Source organism: Dermochelys coriacea, chromosome 8, assembly GCF_009764565.3.
Source record: "Dermochelys coriacea isolate rDerCor1 chromosome 8, rDerCor1.pri.v4, whole genome shotgun sequence".
Lineage (NCBI taxonomy): Eukaryota > Metazoa > Chordata > Testudines > Dermochelyidae > Dermochelys > Dermochelys coriacea.
The window spans coordinates 66,222,251-66,236,373 of NC_050075.1; the positions used below are offsets into that span (position 1 = coordinate 66,222,251).

A 14,123-nucleotide genomic window follows, 5' to 3' on the forward strand; every position below is an offset into this window, starting at 1 on the left:
TGGGAGGCTATTCCAAGCCTAGGGGGCAGTAGGTCAATAAAGGGACATTATCAAGTACAGGTTACAAATGTTGAATTACATCAAAACTGTTATATTTAAAATTGGAATGACAGATTTAATTATTTAAAAGTAAGTACTTTTTGTGTTTACTTTCTCATCAGTAATCCCTCCCAGCTAGTGTGCAACCTTAATATAGCATTTTTGGACTTCTAGATGTTAAACAATGGAGCTGTAGCATGTTTTTGTATGGAATTCTATCTATTTTATGGAATATATATTTATAACTAGTTTTTGCCTTCTTCAGTTTGTTGGCATTTAAATGTGAAAAGGTCTGGTAAAGAAGAACAAAAAATATTTTGACAGAATGCAGCACAGAAAATATTAAAAATTGTATGCCTACACACGTTGTTGGTCATAGAGTCCTCACTTGTTTCTTTATATACAAATGTAATATTTCTCTTATTGCATAATACAGTTCTCAAATTGTGTATGTTGTGTTGATCTGCAGATCTTTTGCTATTATTGTACCTAAAGCTGGCTAATAATGCTTGCTCCATGTTTCCATCTGATAATTCATACTAAAAGACGTGCAATAGTGTTTATTTTAATAATACAATAATATTATTGGTACTACTTTTCCGTGTAAGCAAATTGTCCCACAGATTTCATGCAGTCATGAGAGAAGGTGGTCCATGCATTTATGGGTTGGACAAGAGATGGTCCATGAGAATCTCTTAATTAAAATGTAATCTACACAATAAAAAAAAGTTATAGACTCCTTGGCATAAAATTTTCTCCACCCTAATCCCTTTTCATCCCAAAACATCTGACAAATTACAGACAGCTGCCCCTACCCAAATGCAGTCTGGAGAACAACCACCCACTAGCAAAAGGAGTTGTAAACTTACGTGAATTGTAAACTCTTTGAGACAGGGACTATCTTTTCGATGGGTTTGTACAGCATTTAGCACACTGAGGTACTAATCCAGGGAGGGGGTTCTCAGGCACCACGTGAATGCTACTAATAGAATAGGGAGGAATGATTTTAGCCAAGGACCTTGCGACAAACCCACCACGACAGGAAGTGCCCTAGAAATGTCAACAACCAGCGTCGACAAGCGTGCGGATTTCCTAGTGTCCCCTGCGGCCGGTCCCACCGGGCGACTGGCCTAGGCCGTGGGAGGGTTCGGGGCTGCTCGGTCCCTCTCGGTACGTCCATGGAGCGCTGCACGCGCTCCTTTCCTCCCCGCGGCGGGAAGCGCCCTCGCTCCCCTGGCACGGGGCCCCCGAGGCCTGGCTGCGCCTGGGAGCTGCCCGGCCTTGGCCCGGCGTCAAGAATGGCCCATTGTCCGGCCGGCCACGTGACGCCATTCCCCGCCAGGGCTGGGGAGGCCCCGCCCCTAGCCCGTCGCTGCGCCCCACCCAGCCCAGGGCCGTTTCACGCTGAGGAGGGGGCGAGGGGCGCATGCGCCGGTCGCGCATTTTGCTCTCCCATCCAGTGCGGCAACGGCTGGGGAAAGCCGCAGCGGCTGGGCGAGACGGGACCGGACAGGAGCCGAGAGCCGTTAATTTGCGGCAGCCCCAAAGGGAGCCGGGGCGCTAGCAGGGACAGCAGCAGCAGCAGCAGCCGCCGCCACCCCCCCCCACCCCACCCCACCCGCCGGGGGTCTCCGCTGAGGGGAGGCGAAGGCGCGGGGGCCGCGCCGCGCCTCGCCTCGCCGCGCCCGTAGCCTGCGCTGGGAATTTTGACATCTCTTGCGTCTCAGCAGCGGCCGGGAAGGGCCAGGTCCCCGCTTCCTGCCGCTGCGGGGAAATCACTGCCAGCTCCCGCGGGGGCTCCGTCCCTGCCGGCGGAGGCCGGGCTGCTGGGGGAGGGGGAGATCCCCGCGGAATCAGCCCTCGCTGGGGGGTATTTCCTTCGCAGAGGGAGGGGGGTTATAAACTTGTCATTTTGGGGGGGCCTTGCCTGTATGAATTGAGACAAAGAGCGAGGGAAGGAGAAAGCAGAAGCATCCCCCCATAGGGACAGCTGAGTTCATCATCACCATCGGCGGTGGCGGCTGCTGCGTCTATTTTTTATACTTTTTTATTATTATTATTTTTATTATTTATTATTTTGTGGGGGGAGGACTTGGGAAGAATAATCATGTAAATAAAAGAGAAGGTGCTGTAAAAAGATGGGGGATGCTGCAGACATCAAGGAAATGAGAAAGACGTTCATTGTTCCTGCCGTCAAACCTTTTGACCATTATGATTTCACCAGAGCTAAAATCGCCTGTAATCTAGCGTGGCTCGTGGCCAAAGCCTTTGGGACAGGTAGGTGGCGTCTTCTTCCCTGTTTTTGATGCTGGTTCCTGCCTGGTCGCTTCACTACTGGGGACGTGAGCCATTCCCAAGGGAATTGGACAGGAGAAAATCATCTTGATCTATTGCTTGATAATGTGGTTTTTATTTTCGAATATTTGTTTTTTTTTTTCTTGCGTGTATCAACGCTATTTCCGTCAGTGAGTAATTGTCATGTTTTTGTGTCTAATTGCGTTTATTTGGGGGTATTCAGCCTTACAAAACTCTGTGTATTGTTTTTCCATTCACATTTTTTGTTGTAATACAAAAATAGTGTTTTCCGTTGAAGAGCTGGGAGGTAGAGGGGGATGTGGATGTGCACTGTTAGTTTTGATATGTGTGATGGTAAGCCTGTAGTCACTCAGATGGGTAAAGATTAAACAATAACCTGGATTCCAGGAGAAAGAGCATTTAATGTCAGTTGTGACCCAACACTGTATAGAATTCTCTCCGTCTGAATGTATAACATTAGTTTATTTTAATGCCTCTGAAAAGTATTAGTTCCATATTTTGAAAAACCAGGGCCTTCAGGAATATCAGGCTTATTATTCTTAGTAATATTTCTGATATCTTCTGAGGGCTAACATTTCAAAAATACAAAAAATGTGTGATTTAACTATAGCATTATTTATTTAATTTTCAATTTATAAAACAGTTTTGTTGATATTTTTGAAAGAATGAGTGTGCAGGAACAATCATTTCCTCCCTGTCCTCTGTAGAATAACAGGAAAAGGTTTCTCCTTTTGGAATTCTGCAACAGTTGCATATGTAGCCAGAGTACTGTTGCATATTGTAACAGGGCTAAAAGATGTATCTTTTTGATGTCATTAGGAGCTGGTAATACCTGATAACAACCTTTCTCTTTATATTTAAAAAAAAAAAAAAGTTTCCATGACTACTGGTTGTGCTATATATTAGCAGTTTCTGTATGAAATAACCATTTCTGGTTATTGCAAAGCAATTTATTTTGTACAGTATTCTATATTTTGTAGAGCTCAGATTCATGATCTCTTTTTAATCAATGCAAATTTGAGCACTAAAATGCTAAGGCAGTGAAAATTGTTGGAATAATTTGCTTTGGGGTTTTCAGAGGTGATGTAATTTAATGTCCTTAGGTGATTCAGTTCTGTAGGCTTGCACGTATATGAACTAAACATGTCTGTCTTTTTTTTCCCCCACCCAAAATGATCATGAGGTGTAGAATATGCGCTGTGTCTGCAGATTCAGATATGGCAGAGTTTTATTTTGATATGGCTTTGCAAATTCTTTAGGAGATTGAGATATTTTGGTTTCTATTAGCTGAGTTTGAATTGAATGTAGAAAGCAACCTGTAGGGTTCTTTCTACTTAGCTTTCTGTAAAAGTCTGATCCTAACCAAATTCCTTTACTTTCCTTGTCCCTCCCCACAGTTTTCATTCTGAGAGATACACAAGCAAATGCAACAAGTAATCAGTTAAGAGCAGATATTCTTTGCTTTTGCCTTTTAAATTCTCTGATGTTAGTATTTGACCCACTTAATGCAACTAATGGAAATAATGTCAAATAGAATTGTATACAGCATTAAAGTATTCCAGATCATAATTTTGTGACTAGTTTCAAGTCAGTGTTCCGCCTAGTAGTAGTTCCTGGAGTTGTATATTAGAATTTGAGGGTGAGAGCGTGGAAGCATACATAAAACTTGTATGTTTGAAATGCATACGTTACCTTTAGATGTGAAACAGAAGCAGAACTGGAGTATTGACCATTTCCTTTTCATATTTTTAAAGCTCTCCCTGGAATAGATTACAACTTCTTCAAAGAGAGCCATATTTCTACTACCTGCTGTCATATGTTTACCCAAAGGAACTACAAAGGATGATTAGAGTGTGTGTGAATCTTATTCCGTGTGTGTGTGTGTGTGTGTTTGTGTGTGTGTGTGTTTTGAAGTGATCTCTAATGAAATAAGGGGTTTCAAAACTTTGTCCTAAATTCACAGAAAATACTGATCAATAACTATCTTGGACTTCTCCATTCATTCTGCTTTCCCAAGTTACAATACTGTTTTCTCCATCAGATAATTCCTTATCTTGGAGAAAAATCCTATCCCTCCACCATCGGTCCATTTTGGGCGAGTTCACATGGTTTCTTTTGTGATATAAAAAGCATCTTCAGTTTCTTCTTTAGACATACTGTCCACACATGCAATATGTAAAAATGTACATTTGGGGTCTGATAGATGTGCTTTGTTTTAAATGCATGGTGCAACACAAACAAAAATGTGGGTGACTCTTAAGAACAAATTGGTTGTGCTATATAAGAGAAATTGGTCCTCTCCAAGAAGACTTCTGACGTATTCTGTCGGGGGCAGTTAGGCTTTACCAAAATCAAGGAGTGAGTGCTATCCTTGTTGGAGTGGTGTCTATAGGACTGATAATAAACAGACATACAGTCCCAGATTCAGCTCTGTTACATCTGTGCAAAGTCATGGACTTTAATGAGATTGGGAAGGGATAAGAGTAGACTTTGTTTAACCCTGTATTTGCATATGGTATGAGCCAAACATACAGCACAAGAACAGAAGATGTATGTAGGAAATAGTCATGTAAAAACATCATGTATGAAGCACGAATGAGATTGAAATGACTTTGAATATAAAAATAATGCTAGGAATTTATGCTTCCTTTCAGTCTTATTCCATCTCCTGTAGCATCCATTTTCAGTCCTTTCAGAGTTAGGAGAAGGTTATGTTGCTTCCTATGAACCATAGCTGAAATTTAACTGGCTACATCAGTGCATAGTCTTAATTCAACATAATATAACTGCAAGCAGATAAGTCCCAAGCCTATGTTGCCCTGATAATACTTGAGAGATTTAAGGTTTCAAAGTGGTAGCCGTGTTAATCTGTATCAGCAAAAACAACAAGGAGTACTTGTAGCACCTTTAGAGACTAACAGATTTATTTGGGCATAAGCTTTTGTAGGCTAAAACCCACTTCATCTGATGCATGGAGTGGAAAATATAGTAGGAAGATATATATACACACCGTACGTGAAAAGATGGGAGTTGCCTTACCAAGGGGGGTGAGGGGTCAGTTCTAAGGAGACAATTCAATTAAAGTGGGCAATTATCAACAGGAGGAAAAATCACTTTTGTAGTGGTAATCAGGGTGGCCCCTTTCAAACAGTTGACAAGAAGGTGTGAGTAACAATAGGGGGAAATTAGCATGGGGAAATTTAGTATTTGTAGTGACCCATACACTACCAGTTTTTATTCAGGCCTAATTTGATATGCAGTTTGCAAATTAATTCCAGTTCTGCAGTTTCTCGTTGGAGTCTGTTTGTTTTTGAAGGTTTTTTATTTGAAGAATTGCCACTTTTAAGTCTGTTATTGAGTGTCCAGGGAGGTTGAAGTGTTCTCCAACTGGTTTTTGAATGTTACTCAGACCTTCTTGTCAGCTGTTTGAAATGGGCCACCCTGATTACCACTACAAAAGTGATTTTTTTCTCCTGTTGATAATAGCCTACTTCCACTTGAATTGAATTGTCTCGTTAGAACTGACCCCCCCCCCCACTTGGTAAGGCAACTCTCATCTTTTCATGTACTGTGTATAAATATCTTTCTACTGTATTTTCCACTCCATGCATATGATGAAGTGGGTTTTAGCCCTCGAAAGCTTATGCCCAAATAAATTGGTTAATCTCTAAGGTGCCACAAGTACTCCTTGTTGTTTGAGAGATTTAAGTTAAAGATTCAAATTTTAAATGAAGGCAAAGAAACAAATGATTCTTTTAACTTCTGGCTACTGTTTAACTGCAAGTACAGGTACTATGTAACAAGACTCAGACAAAGAGAAAAGATATTTCTCTAACAAATAACTGTACATGATTTATTTTGGTTCTTAAAATTGAGACACTGTTGTGGAATTCAGGTAATATCACAGTTGATACATAAATACAGAAACCTTATGTCCCAGATAATGGTCTTTGAGATTATATATTTTTCTTCTTTTTATGAGCCATATTTACAGTGATTATTCAGGATTTAATATGGTTCTTATCTAGAGGTCAGTATGTGTTGGTCAAATGAACTTAATACATTTTGTTTAATGTATTTAGCTCAGTTTCTTTCCTAACATAAGCATAATGCAGTGAGAGCTTGATTTCTTTTTGTGTTTGTTTTAGAGACTTGGAAATAGTAACATTTTGATTTGTTGCATTATGTTTGTACTTAAAATTGCCTTTCCCTAGAAAGACCTTTAAAGAAATGGCTTTCTTTTGGAGAGAATCTGCACTAGAGATACATTTTTTTCATCTGACAATGAAAGGAAGCTTCTTAAAAAGTTCAAGGTGCTGGGATGCAGAGGTGTTTTAACTTTCAAACAATTTAAGAGATGTAGAAGTAGCTTTCTTCTTCTAATATTTCAAAGGGGAGATGATCACAAAAAAGTAAGACCCACAAAATCTTGGGAATGGGAGTGAAGTTTGATTGAGATTTTGGAAGGGCAACCTTTGGATTTAAATCCACAAAAAATTACCCTGTATGCTAAAGTCTATTGAATTCAACAAACTGCTCGTGAGATTAGTGGTTTGGAAGAAAACAAGAACTTGCCTTTTAGTTTTAGAAAATCTGCTTTCCATATCAAATGGCTGAAATCTGCCGACATTCTATTCCTCATGTACCTTAAAGGAGGATAGGTCTGACTAGTGAAAAGAATTGAAATACATTGTAACAATGTACAAGAGACTTACGTCCTTAAGATCTTTGCCAATCTTTAGAAGACATCTCAAGACTTTGTGTTCTTTCTCTCTTAGAACCATGGTCACATTAGAAAGTGAACTATTCTGAGAGAATTTTAAAAGGCAACTTTATAGTGAAAAACAGGTCTACACAGTACAGATTGGGGAGCGGGATCTCTTTTACAATTAAGGGGAATCAGACTGATATTTTATTTTAAGTTCTAAGTTGCAAAAACAAATTAGATACAGTATAAAATTTTGGGCCAAATTCATTCATGCTGTAATAATATTGAAGTAATAGACTACAAAGTACTTCATTCTTGAGCTTGCGTTAAGCAGGAGTTCTGAAAAGTTTTTACCTGATAATTCACTTTCTCAGAATTATGCTGCAGATGCTCTACTAATATGTGGTGGGAGTCAATATAAACAGTCTGGGTCTTTGTTGGAGATTCTAGAATCTACTATTCCCATGAGAGACATTTTAAAAGGGTTAAAGTTAATACAGTAAAATAACTGAAAGCTTTGGTTTAGGTGAAGAAACGACACAAGAATGACACTATGTATAAGAGTACAGATTTTGGTTGGGTGGGGTTGCACATATGTACCAGATGTTTAGTGGACACATTTCTGTGTTGAGTAGGTATGGTATGGGGCTTTGTTGTCAGTGCAGAAGATGTGAAGTATCTTGGTGTAAAGTTTTCTGATACATTTTGAGCAGAAGTTATATGGTGTTATGGTTATAGAATTGAAATTGTTTGAGCTAAAATATCCCAATTGCAGGTATGGAAATAATCCTGTAAATTATTTAAGTGTAACGTTAACTTAGATTCTCCTAGTTTTCTAGTTTCTGTGGTGGTGTTTTTTTTTGTTTGTTTGTTTGTTTAAGTTTCTGTAAGATGGTTTAGAAGAACTAAAGTGAAATACATTGATGTTTGAACTGGAACTCTTTATGTAATGGAGTTTGTAAGGTGCACCAAGGTTTGCATCTACTAGGCTCTGAGTTCAAGTGTGTGTGTGTGTGTGTGTGTGTGTGCGTGAATTTTAAACATCTGCCAGCTTCAGTGCAGTTTACAGGTTCCTCAACCCAAAAACCATTGAGTGTGGTGCAGTTTAGGAGTGCATTAAACCAAATACATGCGACTTGCATACAAAGTTGGGAAAGCAGGTAGAGCCTGCTCAGTTTGCAAGTTAAATGTATATACTGTGCACTGAATAAATTCCAGAGAGATCCTTACTGCAAATTCTTTAAGAACAAATGAATGGCCCTACTGGGTCAGACAAAAGGTCCATCTAGCCCAGTATCCTGTCTTTGGACAGTGGCCAGTGCCAGGTGCCCCAGAGGGAATGAACAGAACAGGTAATCATCAAGTGATTCATTCCCTGTCGCTCATTGCTAGCTTCTGGCAAACAGAGGCTAGGGACACCATTTCTGCCCATCCTGGCTAATAACCTTTGATGGACCCATCCTCCATGAATTTATCTTGTTCTTTTTTGAACCCTGTTATGGTCTTGGCCTTCACACCATCCTCTGGCAAGGAGTTCCACAGGCTGACTGCGTTGTGTGAAGAAATATTTCCTTTTATTTGTTTTAAACCTGCTGCCTATTAATTTCGTTTGGTGGCCCCTAGTTCTTTTATGAGAAATAGTAAACACTTTATCTACTTTCTCTATACCAATCATGATTTTATAGACCTCAATCATATCTCCCCTTAGTTGCCTCTTTTCCAAGCTTTTCTTTCTTCCATATGGAAGCCATTCCATACCCGAAATAATTTTGGTTGCCCTTTTCTGAACCTTTTCCAATTTCTATAGATTATATATATAAAATGTTGAGATGGGGTGACCACATCTGCACACAGTATTCAAGATGTGGGCATACCATGGATTTATATAGAGGCAACATGATATTTTCTGTCCTATTATCTATCCCTTTCTTAATTATTCCTAGCATTACTTGTGGCACCTTAGAGACTAACAAATTTATTAGAGCATAAGCTTTCGTGAGCTACAGCTCACTTCATCGGATGCATTTGGTGGAAAAAACAGAGGAGAGATTTATATACACACACACACAGAGAACATGAAACAATGGGTTTATCATACACACTGTAAGGAGAGTGATCACTTAAGATAAGCCATCACCAGCAGCGGGGGGGGAGGAGGAAAACCTTTCATGGTGACAAGCAAGGTAGGCTAATTCCAGCAGTTAACAAGAATATCAGAGGAACAGTGGGGGGTGGGGTGGGAGGGAGAAATACCATGGGGAAATAGTTTTACTTTGTGTAATGACTCATCCATTCCCAGTCTCTATTCAAGCCTAAGTTAATTGTATCCAGTTTGCAAATTAATTCCAATTCAGCAGTCTCTCGTTGGAGTCTGTTTTTGAAGCTTTTTTGTTGAAGGATAGCCACTCTTAGGTCTGTGATCGAGTGACCAGAGAGATTGAAGTGTTCTCCAACTGGTTTTTGAATGTTATAATTCTTGACGTCTGATTTGTGTCCATTCATTCTTTTACGTAGAGACTGTCCAGTTTGGCCAATGTACATGGCAGAGGGGCATTGCTGGCACATGATGGCATATATCACATTGGTAGATGCGCAGGTGAACGAGCCTCTGATAGTGTGGCTGATGTGATTAGGCCCTATGATGGTATCCCCTGAATAGATATGTGGACAGAGTTGGCAACGGGCTTTGTTGCAAGGATAGGTTCCTGGGTTAGTGGTTCTGTTGTGTGGTGTGTGGTTGCCCCACACAACAGAACCACTAACCCAGGAACCTATCCTTGCAACAAAGCCCGTTGCCAACTCTGTCCACATATCTATTCAGGGGATACCATCATAGGGCCTAATCACATCAGCCACACTATCAGAGGCTCGTTCACCTGCGCATCTACCAATGTGATATATGCCATCATGTGCCAGCAATGCCCCTCTGCCATGTACATTGGCCAAACTGGACAGTCTCTACGTAAAAGAATGAATGGACACAAATCAGACGTCAAGAATTATAACATTCAAAAACCAGTTGGAGAACACTTCAATCTCTCTGGTCACTCGATCACAGACCTAAGAGGCTTGAATAGAGACTGGGAATGGATGAGTCATTACACAAAGTAAAACTATTTCCCCATGGTATTTCTTCCTCCCACCCCAGCCCCCACTGTTCCTCTGATATTCTTGTTAACTGCTGGAATTAGCCTACCTTGCTTGTCACCATGAAAGGTTTTCCTCCTTTCCCCCCCCGCTGCTGGTGATGGCTTATCTTAAGTGATCACTCTCCTTACAGTGTGTATGATAAACCCATTGTTTCATGTTCTCTGTGTGTGTATATATAAATCTCTCCTCTGTTTTTTCCACCAAATGCATCCGATGAAGTGAGCTGTAGCTCACGAAAGCTTATGCTCTAATAAATTTGTTAGTCTCTAAGGTGCCACAAGTACTCCTGTTCTTTTTGTGAATACAGACTAATACGACTGCTACTCTGATTCCTAGCATTGTTTCCTTTTTTGACTGCCACTGCACATTGAGTGGATGTTTTCAGAGAACTATCCACGATGACTCCAAGATCTTTCTTGAGGTAGCAGTTAATTTAGACCCCATCATTTTATACGTATAGTTGGGATTATGCTTTCCAATGTTCATTACTTTGCGTTTATCAACATTAAATTTCATCGGCCATTTTGTTGCCCAGTTACCCTGTTTTGAGAGATCCTTTTGTAGCTCTTCACTGTCTACCCGGGTCTTAACTATCTTTAGTAATTTTGTATCATCTGCAAGTTTTGCCACCTCGCTGTTTACCACTTTTTCCAGATCATTTATGAATATGTTGAATAGGACTGGTCCCAGAACAGACCCCTGGGGGATACCACTCTTTACCTCTCTCAATTCTGAAAATGACCATAGACACCTACCCTTTGTTTCCTATCTTTTAACCAATTACCAGTCCACGAGAGCACCTTCCCTCTTATCCCCTGACCGCTTACTTTGTGTAAGAACCTTTGATGAGGGATCTTGTAAAAAGCTTTCTGAAAATCTAAGTATGCTATATCCACTTTGCCCCAGCCTTAAAGTTTAACCTAAAGAGTGAAGGATGAGATTGATCCTAGTGGACAAGGACGAGTAACTTCTGCATCAAGACCCAGGAGTTGATCTCTTAGATAATTGGCTCCCAGGCCATTCAGCGCTTCATAGATTCTAATCAATATATTGAATTGCCCTCATAGTTGAATAAGAAGCCATGCAGAGTACAGAATATTGATATTGTGGGCATATAGTAGCTTGCATCAGTCAGGTTTGCACTAGTTGCAGCTTCAGGGTACTCTTTCAAAGATACTTCAGGGTACTCTTTTTTGATTGTACAGTTTTGTAACCTGAAAGCTGAATTGATTCAAAGCTATGGCTCACTATTTAGAGGCTCTTATCAGAGACAGTGATCTTAGTCTTTTGACCAACCATAAATAAAAGGCAGTGGATCCAGTATGACCATGAAACTACAAATGTTTTGGGAAAGTAAACTTGCCAGTCTGGCCCACTCCTCCAGATGCTTCCTTCTATTGTTTCACTTCTGTCTTATCAGAACCGAGTCTGAGCTAGTTTCCCTCCATCGGCTTTCTCACCTCTTATTCGTTCTTAGAAGGTGCAGAAACTGCCATACAAGTTTGACAAAAGGGAGATAAAAATCTGAGTGTCATTTATATATTGGTGATGAGGAAGGTCACAACATTTCATAGTCTTTCCTAGCAGCTGTAATTGTATACCTGAACAGCAACAGGGACAGCACAGAGGCCTGTAGAAACCAATACATGCTTTTCTACTTCACGGTCATGTAAAGGTTTAGGATTTCTCTTAGAAAGGATTGACTTACTAAAGGTCCACTATCACAAAAGTCCACAAGCAAGATGGTCATTTCTACTCAAGACTGATTGTCTAGTAATCAACAAGGACACTGTCATTAAAAAGAGTTCATAGAATCCTCTTTTTTCTGTATGATGCCCTCACTTGAAACCGGATTGATGTGAGGTGACGTGAGTTCAGCTGTTTTTAACTTCACTCTTTCAGTAACCTTCCTTAGGTTGGTAGCAATAAGCTGTGAGGGTAACAGTAAGTGGCCATGTTACTATGTGGCTAGCATCCAGACTTAGAAAGAAGTAATCATAAGTACTGTCAATAATGAGTTTCTCATGCCAGGAATAGTAAGGATCCAATTCACAGATCTAAGTGCAATTCCCCAAAGACTGAAGATGCTGAAGATCTCAGTGTATGAAATTCCACCAGAGAGCTCGATGATTCCTACCTCTTTATTTGATAGTGAACTCATGGCTCTGAACAAAAGTCTGATCCAGTCAACCTTTTCAGTAAAGTAGATGGGAAAGCTCTTCAACATTTTGTTGTAGAAAGCAAATGAGCAAGCACTAAACCAACCAAAATTTTGAACAGGTCTTCATATCAAGACACTGCTGTTATGCCAGGGGAAAGTGTGGTTGGGTGTGTGTGTGGGGGGGGGGGGGGGTTCGGGGTGTGTGTATATGTGTGGTTTGTTTTCTTTTTATTACAACTAGTTCTGTTGTAGACAGAAACAAATGAGGAAAATCTAGATTAGACAGAGTTCCTGTGGAATAATTTATCTGTAAGCCTCAAAATTGTGTTGCATTAATTTAAATAGAATATGTGAGGTCAAAGATGTTAATGTGAACATGTTACTGTCCATCATTAAACAGCTTGAAACAAGGTTCGAGGTTTGGTATACAGAGACCTCTGCCTGCTTAGTACCATGGCAAACACACCTTTTATTAAAGGATTATAAGAATATTTAAGGTACAGAAAAGAAGGAAAAACAGTGAAAACCTTTTGAAATGTAAAGTATTAAGTAAGGTTTTTATTTTAACATTCCTTGTTCCCTTTCCCTGGTGAAAGTTTTTAGATGAAGGCAGGAAAAAAAACCCTGACACTCTTTTAAATAACTCTTCTTTTCTGGGGGGCTTGGGGGGGGGGGTAGAGAAGAAGTTAGCTGAGATGGGCTGGAGATGCTGTTGTTAAAGTCCTATTCCATTTCCTAAAAGGAAAAACATGAAGGGAAAGAAAAGAACAGCAAAGATAGAAAATACAGCTTCTGTCTCTGGTGTTGACTCACCTTACAACCTCACTGCTGGGGAAAATACAAGCACAGCACATAGTGTTATAAGCCACTACAAGATATGGAATGCTTCCAGTGAAGTGATCTGTAGCTCACAAAAGCTTATGCTCAAATAAATTTGTTAGTTTCTAAGGTGTCACAAGTACTCCTTTTTCTTTTTGCGAATACAGACTAACACAGCTACCACTCATAAACCTGTCCAAGATCTGGCTAACTTTTACCAGCAGTGGGCTTTGTAGGGCATTGATTTTAGCTGCTCTTCGGTGACAGGTTTATAGCAGTGTTGCAAATTATAGTGGGTTGACTGGCTAAACCAGACTTTTTTTTATTAGGGGTATAAAAAAAAAAAAGTGAGAGGAAGGAGACAAAATAAGGTGGGATAGGAAAAGGACCACATAGGAGTGAGGGAGAAGGGGAGACAGTCTTACATCCCAGCTAATGGCTGAGGTTTAGCTGGAGTTGGTGGAGGTGTCATTTAGGTCCTTCCTCTTACGCCTGGTGTGGCCAGGATATTTTTCAGGATCAGGATGTGTTACATTGGATGTCAGGGTCCTAGGAGTTGGTGGAGGTGGCAGCCATGATGGTGAAGCTTGGTCCTCCACCTTGTCTTGTCTAGGTTGCCCAGTGTTTGCATCTGTCCCTACATGTTTTCTCCGCAAGGTTTGAATGATGGGTGGAATAGCTCATCCCCTCCTTATTTTGTCCACCAATTAAGTCTGACTTCTGATGCACCAATTGTGGTTCACTGATTTCTGGTCTGCACACTTCTCTTGTTTTACCAGACATGATCTCCATACAGTCGTTGAGTTATATCAGTAGGTCTTTTCATTTAGACTAATTCAGTCTGTCTCCCTTTTTCACCTTCTCCTATCATTTATTGTTCTAGGTAAGGGTGCAAGTTTGTCACAGAAGTCATGGATTCAGTGACTTTTC

General features: G+C 40.4%; 1 protein-coding gene and 1 long non-coding RNA gene across 9 annotated transcripts in view; one reads left to right on the forward strand and one right to left on the reverse strand.

Moving 5' to 3' along the window:
* Nucleotides 1–588: 588 nt before the first annotated feature.
* Nucleotides 589–1,424, reverse strand: LOC122455531. The gene is made up of 2 exons (XR_006273764.1): nt 909–1,424; nt 589–750 (listed from the first exon to the last, which is right to left on the reverse strand). It is a non-coding gene; the product is annotated as an uncharacterized LOC122455531 (long non-coding RNA).
* Nucleotides 1,425–1,466: 42 nt separating this feature from the next.
* The window catches only part of CAMSAP2 (calmodulin regulated spectrin associated protein family member 2), a 162,665-nt gene continuing 150,008 nt past the window's right edge, over nt 1,467–14,123 (forward strand). For 4 of the 8 annotated variants that reach the window (XR_006273763.1, XM_038412792.2, XM_038412796.2 and 1 more), the window contains exon 1: nt 1,469–2,316. Coding sequence is in view for 7 of the 8 variants with exons in the window: in XM_038412792.2 (XP_038268720.1) it covers nt 2,178–2,316 (139 nt within the window). In the remaining variant the exon portion in view is untranslated. Of the gene's footprint in view, nt 2,317–14,123 lie in introns of all 8 variants that reach the window. The other 4 variants (XM_038412794.2, XM_038412795.2, XM_043490888.1 and 1 more) reach the window with 2 other exon arrangements.